At 45.2% G+C, this 8,776-nt stretch overlaps 1 protein-coding gene across 2 annotated transcripts; it reads left to right on the top strand.

Moving 5' to 3' along the window:
• The first annotated feature begins 897 nt into the window (after positions 1–897).
• Positions 898–7,559, top strand: Ggct (gamma-glutamylcyclotransferase). 2 transcript variants are annotated; one of them, XM_051152329.1, is made up of 4 exons: positions 898–1,128; positions 4,435–4,580; positions 6,161–6,296; positions 7,359–7,559. In XM_051152329.1, exons 1-4 carry the CDS (start codon positions 928–930, stop codon positions 7,506–7,508), a joined length of 633 nt encoding a protein of 210 aa, XP_051008286.1. In that variant the 5' UTR covers positions 898–927; the 3' UTR covers positions 7,509–7,559. The 2 variants fall into 2 exon arrangements, with proteins under 2 accessions (XP_051008286.1, XP_051008287.1); XM_051152330.1 differs by lacking the exon at positions 6,161–6,296 and having other exon boundaries at positions 7,359–7,416.
• The last annotated feature ends 1,217 nt before the right edge of the window (positions 7,560–8,776 follow it).

Consider the following 8,776-nt stretch of genomic DNA (forward strand, 5'->3'; position numbering starts at 1 on the left):
CATTGATACTGTGACAATATGGCTCTCTTTTCTGTTTTAATTTGGTTTACTTCGTGAGGGGTAGTAATTTTATAGTTTCCAGTTGCTCTGGTGCCCAACTTGGTTTTACTTTGTCTAGTAAGTGATCTATTAGGAAGGACATTGTTTGTTTTGGGATTCTCCCATTCTGGAGCAGGTTCTTCCAAGAGGTATTGTTCATTCTCGGCTTTGACCTGGATTCAGTCATTTCTCCAGGAACCCTGGCACCTGCCAGTGTGGAGTATTTAGATTAATCTCTGAGGGCTGAGGGCAGCCATTGCTCTAGACCTTCAGTTTGCACTCCTAGCTTACTGTCAAGATTAACAACATGGAAATTTTGTGTCACTCGTTCTTAAAAAGACGAAACGGAGAGCACCGAGGAACACAGTCAAGCGGCTAGCTAGCAAATGCCCTGTCGGGATTTGAACCTGGGGAAGGGCGCCCCAGGCATCCAGAGAGGCAACTTCAGAGTGTGAAGGATCCTTAGAAAACATGTGGCCAGTAGCCCACACTCTAGAGAACCTGAGGCAGGAGGACTGCCGCGAGTTCCAGGATAGACCCAGCAGCAGTGTGAGGCCTTGCCTCACTTGAGCGGGGCGCCTAGCTTACCGGATGCACTAACCGGGTACTGACCAGGGCCACAGAGGCCAGACTGGGTAAAGACAACCATGTGTAGCCACTCTCGGGCTGCCCGTTAGATCCGCCAATGAGCGCAGCCTCAGGCAGGGGGCCGGACATCCGAGGAGTGCATCCAATAGGGAAACGGGTCCAGTGGGCGGGAGGCGGTGCGGACGGACCAATCCCAGTAGTTGGCTCACGCCAGCGATCCGGCAGCCAATCCGCAGCGCGCGCTCTCCCCAGCTCCGCCCGCCGCCGTGCCCCCCACGCGTGGGTGGCGGCGCGCTGCTTATGCGGCCCCGGCTGGTCCCCTTCATCTGTGCTTGGCACTGCTGGCGTGGACAAGCGGACATGGCGAGCTCCGTCTGTGAGGGCCATGCGGGCCAGGAGGGCGAGACGTTCCTGTACTTCGCCTACGGCAGCAACCTGCTGACCGAGAGGATCCACCTGCGAAACCCTTCCGCCGTGTTCTTCTGTGTGGCGCGCCTGCAGGTCAGTGCCGTTGTGCCCGCCACCAGGAGAGCGGGCTAGGTGCGACCTCTGGCGGGACCCTCTGGCTACCGTCAGGGATCGCAGCCCTCCACTGGCTGCCCTTTTCCACCGATTTCGAGCATCCTGTAGGACGCCTTCAGTGAGTGCTTCTGAGTTGAGGACTAGCTGCTTTCTGCCTGTGCATACCTTTGTCACAGGACTTGTCCCACAGTCGTGTGAAATTCTGCGTATCTGTCTTTTCCTCTGGATCTGAACGGTCCAGGTCTTAAGACCTGGAGTCTTGTCTTCAATAGTGACTACAGTGCTCCCTCTGTTAGGACAGAGGGACTTTAACTCTGGTGAACTCTGATGAACTTTAATTCTGGTGAACTATTGCTCTTGACCATAGTTCATTTGCTTATTTAATATATAGTCTTCTGTCGCTCAGTACTGGGGTTACAAAGACGACTGAGCAGCCTTGCTACTTGGAGGACTTTGCCAGTGCCCAATCCAAGTGTATGCAATGCCTTTGACAACTTGAGCCAACATTGCGAACCTTGTCAGACAGAGTTCTTGGTCTCTGCCAACAGAAACCAGCTGATTTAAGAAAGGGGATTGGCAGGAGGGCTGTGGAAAGCTGTTAAGAGAGCGCAAGGGATCACTTGAGAGACTGGAGTACAGAACCGAATAAACAGGCAGTCCTGTGTGTGTGTGTGTGTGTGTGTGTGTGTGTGTGTGAGAGAGAGAGAGAGAGAGAGAGAGAGAGAGAGAGAGAGAGAGAGCGCAAGAGAGCGAGAGAGCGAGAGAGCGCGGGTGGCGGGGTGTCCAGCCAGCATCACAGGAGTGGACCAGCCCATCCCAGGAAGCTTTCCTGAACTAGAAAATGCGAAATGGGACTGGGTCTTGCCTGCTGTTGTGCCACAGCCCTGCAGTTCCTGAAACCCAGAGAGGAGTCCCTAGTGATCTTGAACACTAGCTCTAATTCAGAGCCTCTACTGGGTGCCCTGATTGGCTGACTCTCACCATATACCCATGCCCTTACTGCAAGGTGATCTCATAACCAACTTCAAGCCTTTGAAGTTTTGAAAATGGGAGCCATGCTCTGTACTCCCTAGCTGGAGCTCATAAAAGTGTGCAAGAGAGTCCGAATGCTTAGTTAGCACAGGGAGAAATCACATAAGTTATGCATGTGGTTAGCCTTAAAAAAAGGACATGCAAGGTGCAACCGGATATATATGACCAGAGGCCTACCCAAGTAAACTTTTAAATTGAGACCTGAATGGAAAGGTGGAGACCAGACACCCCCAGAGAGAATAATACCATGTTGAAGGGACCTGGGAAAAGAGGAAGTAGCCGGAGTCTGTGAGGGAGATGTGGCATGAGGGCTGGAAAGATAAGAACTCATCACGTCTTAGCACAGCCACAGAGAATAGTCTCTTTCAGGCCTGTGAGTGGAGCCTCTTCCATGAGGAAAGCAAATGGTGAGATTTAAATATTTGAGAATGCATTCTGGTTACTATGCAGAACAGGGCAAGTGTGGTTGTTGGAAGCCCAGTTAAGGTTTTGCCGCATTTGTGTCAGAGAGAGTGCCACCATGATCTAACAGGGTGGTGCCAGGGAAGGTGGATGGCTCTGAGCAATGCCTGGAAGATAACATCATTCGGCCTTAATGAGTATGTGTGTGAAGGGAAGAGACAGCAGATATGACTCAAGTTTTTGCACAACCAGGTAGATGATAGTGATGATGTTTACAGAGGAGAATCAGGTTTGGGAGGAACAAATTATAAATTTGACTTTGAACGTAATTGAGTTTGAGATGCTTCCTAGACAACCACATAAACAGAAAATTATTAGCAAACATTTGTTAGGCACCTACTGCGTGCCGGGCCCTGTTCCAAGCGCTTTTGAGTCTCCGAATAGAGAGATGTAGGCTGATTTTAAAGGTGGCTGAAATATTCAATGGTATTAGAGGCTGTTGTCCTGGGCACATTGCTAAATTCAAAAAGGGCCTAAACTGAACTCCAAGAAACCCTGACATTCCAAGATCGCAAGTAGAGGGGGAGTTGGCAAAGAGGTGAGAAGGTCAGGTCCACCTCAAATCAGAAGAAAGCACTGGTCTGGAGAGGTGGCTGCCTGTGTCACATACAAGAGTGAGCCATGGAACCAGACATGGGGTGAAATTGCCTGCTGCATAGGCTGCCAGTCTCTGGATTGTAGCTCCGATCAGATCTACTGATGCTGAGATACCCAGTATGCTGCGTGAGGGGTCACTTGGACCAGCATTTTCCCTGGAGTATCAAACAAGGTTTCTGAGAAAACATAGGTGACAGGGATAATATAAACTGGAAAGGACTACAACACTGTCATTTAGTCCGTCCTTTTGTATTTTCCTGCTAAGGAATACTAAGCCCTGGAGAGATGGAAGGCCATCAGTTTTCCTAGGCCACACAAGGCAGGTTCCCTCACCCCCGCTTGCCCATCAATAATAGCAGCAGCTAAGATAGAACGGTGAGCTATGGGACCTTAGGGAAGAGGTGTAATCCTTCTAAGCTGTACTTTCTCTGCAGTGAGTTGAGTAAAGCATTGCTCTCTGTAAAGTTACAGTTAGCGCATAGAGCACACAATAAATACTCAGTAACTATTAGCTGCTCTTAGGTTCCTGGGAATGAATTGGTACAGTTCATGAAGATTAATGCTCATATACATGCCAGCTCCCTTAGGGCAAACACAGTGATTTGCAGGTAAGGTACTCTATAGACATAAAAGTATATTATAACCCCTGTGTAACTACCACCCAGCACGTCCAAGTAAAAATGTGCAGTTAAGTGGACTGAGATGTCATTTGCAAAAATGAAAGCCAAAGCTATTGTGTGGTATATTGGAATATAAAGGTCTTTTTTCTTAAAGTTTTAAAAAATATTTTTTATTTAATTAATTTATTCAGATTACAACTCAATTGTTATCTCATCACTTGTATCCTCCCGTTCCTCCCTCCCTCCCACTTTTACCCTATTCCCTTCCCCTAGGTCTATGACCGAGGGGGACCTCCTCCCCCACTATATGGTCATAGGCTATCAAGTCTCATCTTGGTAGCCTGCTTATTCTTTCTTTGAGTTGTTTGTTTGTTTTAATGTTTAGATGCCTATATGTTTAGAATAAGCTTCATATTTAAAGGAAAATAAGAAGGAATCTATAATCTTTGAGATTTTGGATCTTGGATTGTTTATCTGTATTTTCCAGTTTATTGAATGTTTTACTTGGGCGGAGGTCAAGGCAAATCATTTGCTTAAGTAGATACTGACCATATCACTTTGGTTTCCTTTGCAGGACTTTAAGCTCGACTTTGGCAATTTCCAAGGCAAAACAAGTGAGAGGTGGCATGGAGGTATAGCTACCATTTTTCAAAGTCCTGGCGATGAAGTGTGGGGAGTAGTATGGAAAATGAACAAAAGCAATATAAGTTCTCTGGATGAGTAGGTGGCTTCTAATTATAAGTTAAAATAATAAGTAACTTAACGCGAGTTGTGGGGGTGTCCATTTGTGGATATGATGGAGATGCAGTCTTTATTCTTCAGAGTCAGTACAACAGTTAGAAACCGCGACAGCACTACCACATCTAGAAGGGTCACACTTAAGACTGAGGTGATGTTTGTAATCACGTAGGTAAAAAAAAAAAAAAAAAAAAAAATGAGAGCCTTCATTTTTTAATTCTGTTTGACTTGTTAAAAATTATCTTTCTGGCTCATATTGCAAAATGTCATGGAGCACTTTATAGTTGTTACATATTTTTAATTGATTTTGAAAGTGAGTTGGGTCTGTTTTTTAAAATTCTTTGAGGTTGCGGGTGAATGAGTAATGATAATTTATAAAGGCATTGAACAGCACAGTAGAACAAAAATTCCGACTTGTGTGACAGAGTGCCCGATACAGTACAGACTGCCAGGCAGGAGCTGGCCTTGAAAAGAGTACAGTGCCTGGCGTGCTGTAGTTGGTTCCAGCTAGAGTAAGCAGTCCTTGTGCCTTCTCTGCAGACATTCTCTTGCCGTCAGACCATGGACTCTTGTTTGGTATTCTAGAGAGTACTGCTTCAGGGGCACAAAGGTAAAAACGAGCATACTGAAGCATGTTTCCAGACAGGCAAAATGCACAGCAGAGGCCTGCTAGAAGTGCACCAAATGCACTTCCTCTGTGTTCACGGGGCATTGCCTCGACCTCTACACACACCAAAATCTACAGATTTTAAGTCCTTTTGATAAATTGGTGTGAGGACTGGAAAGATAGCTCAGCTGTTAAAGGCTAGGCTCACAACCAAAAATATCGGTTGGTGTGATACTTGCACACAGCCTACCCATACCTGCCTCTCTAGGTGCTATAGCCTCTCTAGGTTACTTCACGGCCTAATCCAGCATCAGTGCACTTTACTGTAACAACTTCGCTTTTAAGGGACTAATGACCAGGAAAAAAAAAAATCTGTATTTAGTTCAGATCTAAGTTTCAAAAAAAATTTTTTAAGGCAGAGGCAGGTGGATTGCTGTGAGTTTGAGGCCATCCTGGTCTACAGAGTGAGTCCAGGATAGCCGAGGCTACACAAGAAACCCTGTCTTGAAACCACAATTATATTTATATATATAATTTTTATATATTAATATATTTGGATTAATAACATATATGAATCCAAAGTTGGTTGAATCTGTAGATCCAGAAGCCAACTGTAATTTTAAAATATTGAATGTGCCAGGCATGGTGGCCCACAAAAACAAGGCTGGGCACACCTTTAACCTCAGCACTCAGGAGACAGAAGCAGGCGGATTTCTGTATGTTCAAACCCAGCCTGGTCTACATAGTGAGTTCCAGGCCAGACAGGGCTACACAGAGAAATTCTGCTTTTTAAAATGCTGTGTATGTTTGATGGGTGGGACTTAATGCATTCTGTATTCCCTAGCACATGTGAACAAACATGCCTACATAGATAAATCTTAGACTAGAGTAAAACATCTCCCCTCACAGACCCCTTAGGTCCCACGTGGCTAAAGTTTGCTTTGTTTCCTTTCAGGCAAGAAGGAGTTAAAAGTGGAGTATATGTCGTAATAGAAATTAAAGTTTCAACTCAAGAAGGGAAAGAAATAACCTGTAGAAGTTACTTGATGACGAATTATGAGAGTGCTCCCCCATCACCACAGTACAAGAAGGTGAGCCGCGTGGACTATCTGGAATCTTTTTAATTTCATTGAGCTAAGTTAGAGCATTTCCTTTTTAGAAGCTTTTAAGAACTTAAAATTCCACATGAACGTTTTAATAATAATGTTTTAAATAAGAAAAACATATTTTAGTAGTTTTATAATATCTTTTATATATGTATAGTGGTCTATGCATACACTTTTATAATCCTTTTATTTTTCTTCGACAAACAGTATCTCATCAGACAGATTCATTTTCTGGGAGTGGGCAGGGGATGGATCTTCTGCTAATAAAGTATTTTCTTCCCTGAATGGAAAGATCACTGGGCTGTTTGGAGTCAGGCCACTCTCCAAAACACACGACCCAAGTGGGACGAGGCCTGTGCCCCTTAGTTAGGTAGCTTGTGTGGCCTGTGTGGGCCTGGCTGCTGTGCTGAGCCTCTGTGGTGCCCAGTGTGGTCAGCCTGCTCAGAGTCTTAAGAGTCCATTGAACAGTTGTCTTTGTCCTCTGTGTCTTATCTAAGCAGAAGTAGGTGGCAGCGCTGGCAGAACTGCTTCCTGTAAGCTTTGCCTTTTAAAAACTTAATTTAATTTTGTAAGAATGTGATTTTCGCTGGTTGCTGTGGTGTATATCTGTAAATCCAGCACTCGGGGAGGCAAAGGCAGGAGGATCTCTGTGAGTTCGAGGCCAGCCTGGTCTATAAAGAGAGTTCAGGACAGCCAAGTCTACACAGAGTAACCTTGTCTAGGAAAAAAAGAAAAAAAAAAAAAAAGAATGTGATTTTTCTTAAAACGTGAGTTTTATGCCATAACAATGTATTTTGTCTTATTATCTTAAATCATGCAGCTGACTAGAACTGATACTTTGGCAATGCTTCAGGCTCCTTTAAGAATCCCTTCTGTAGTCATACTCAGAATGAGGAGCAACTGGCCTTGCCTGGGTCTTGGTTCTAAACGTACCTAGTCTTTAGTCATCTAAAGCCAATATCCTGGACCTTGGTGGTTCAGACAAAGCTATGGGACACTAAGTCATGCTCCTAACTAAAAGGGCTTTCTTGTTTCAATCATTCCTAGGTTATTTGCATGGGTGCGAAAGAGAATGGTTTGCCACTGGAATATCAAGAGAAGTTAAAAGCAATAGAACCAAATGACTATAAAGGAAAGATCTCAGACGAAATGGAAGAAATCATCAAAAAGGGAGAGTCAAAACTGTCAAGAACGTAACAGAATCTGAAGATATTTCTGTGTGCGAGGAACAGTGTTTTTAGTGTTTGCAAGCAGGAATCTGGGACCTTCTCATTTTTAACCTATTGATTTTGAACAGGGCTGGGAAGGGGCTTTGCGCTAACTGGGATGGGAACAGGGACTAGACAATTAAAAGGGTCCAGGAGGCCCTGGCATGTGTAAGTGGTGATGGCTGTGGATTCTTCTGCCGACACTGCTATAGTCCCGAGCTGCACGGGAGCACCTCAGTGTGCTCTGTGGGGTTTGTAGCCATGATGCACTGCTGACCTGGTCCTTGTTTTTGTTCAGCTTGTAAAAGTAAGAAAACTGTGGAGAGTATGTAATAAGATTGTAAGGGGAAAGATGGTGCATTCATGGCTCTAAGGGGTTTCCCAGCAAGTGCTCACATCACACAGAGCAGCCTTGCCTCGTGGAGTCTGTGTTAAGTGGTATTGTGGAATGTGGAGGCAAGCTGGCCTTGAACCCGTGACAGTCTTGCCTCTGCTTCTCATGTAGTTGGGACTGCAGTCCTGTGCCACGGGGCCTAACTGAGTCTCCCACTGTCCACTTGTGAGCCTCAAGCTTCTCTGGCTCTCTGCACCTTAGGTGTCTCACCTGTATGAATAGGGATAACAGAAAACATGAATCTGAAGCTTACTTTGAAGATTTCCTGAGTGGACATGAGGCAAGCTGAGGACTGAGACTGGCTCTCAGGGAGTGTTAGCTTTCATCAAGTTATCAAGTTTTTGGGTGTCCTTAGTCTTTGAGAGGTAAGTGCACTCTGTGGTCCAGGATGGCGTTGCACTCAGCATTGTCTTGCCTCTCACCCTTCCTGGATCTAGTTATAGATGTGTGCCATCATGTGTGACAAGGGATTCCTTTCTTTTTTTTGTAACCAGTGGTTTGGGCCCTTTAACACTTTAACAAACAACAAAACTCTTGAAAAACAAAACAAAACTATAATTAGGTCCTAGAGTACAGATAAAATAAGAGAAGTCTTCAAGGTGTGCCAGCCCTTCTTCCAGAAAAAAATAAAAAAAAATTAAAAAAGGGGAGGGGTGAATTGTGAGCCAAAACTGAGAATGAATGGCCCCAGCGCCCTGGTGTGCAAATGCAGCATTAGCCCTGGAATTAGACAGATAGGCCTGGGGAATTCCTGTATAGTAAGATGAGAAACCAGAAGCCTTAGGAAGGACTAGCATGGCTCCTGCTTGCGGGCCCCAGTCCTTTGCGGAGCTGGGTAGATAGCGCCATTAGTAAAGTGGCTA

This window comes from Acomys russatus, chromosome 10, assembly GCF_903995435.1.
Source record: "Acomys russatus chromosome 10, mAcoRus1.1, whole genome shotgun sequence".
Classification (NCBI taxonomy): Eukaryota; Metazoa; Chordata; class Mammalia; order Rodentia; family Muridae; genus Acomys; species Acomys russatus.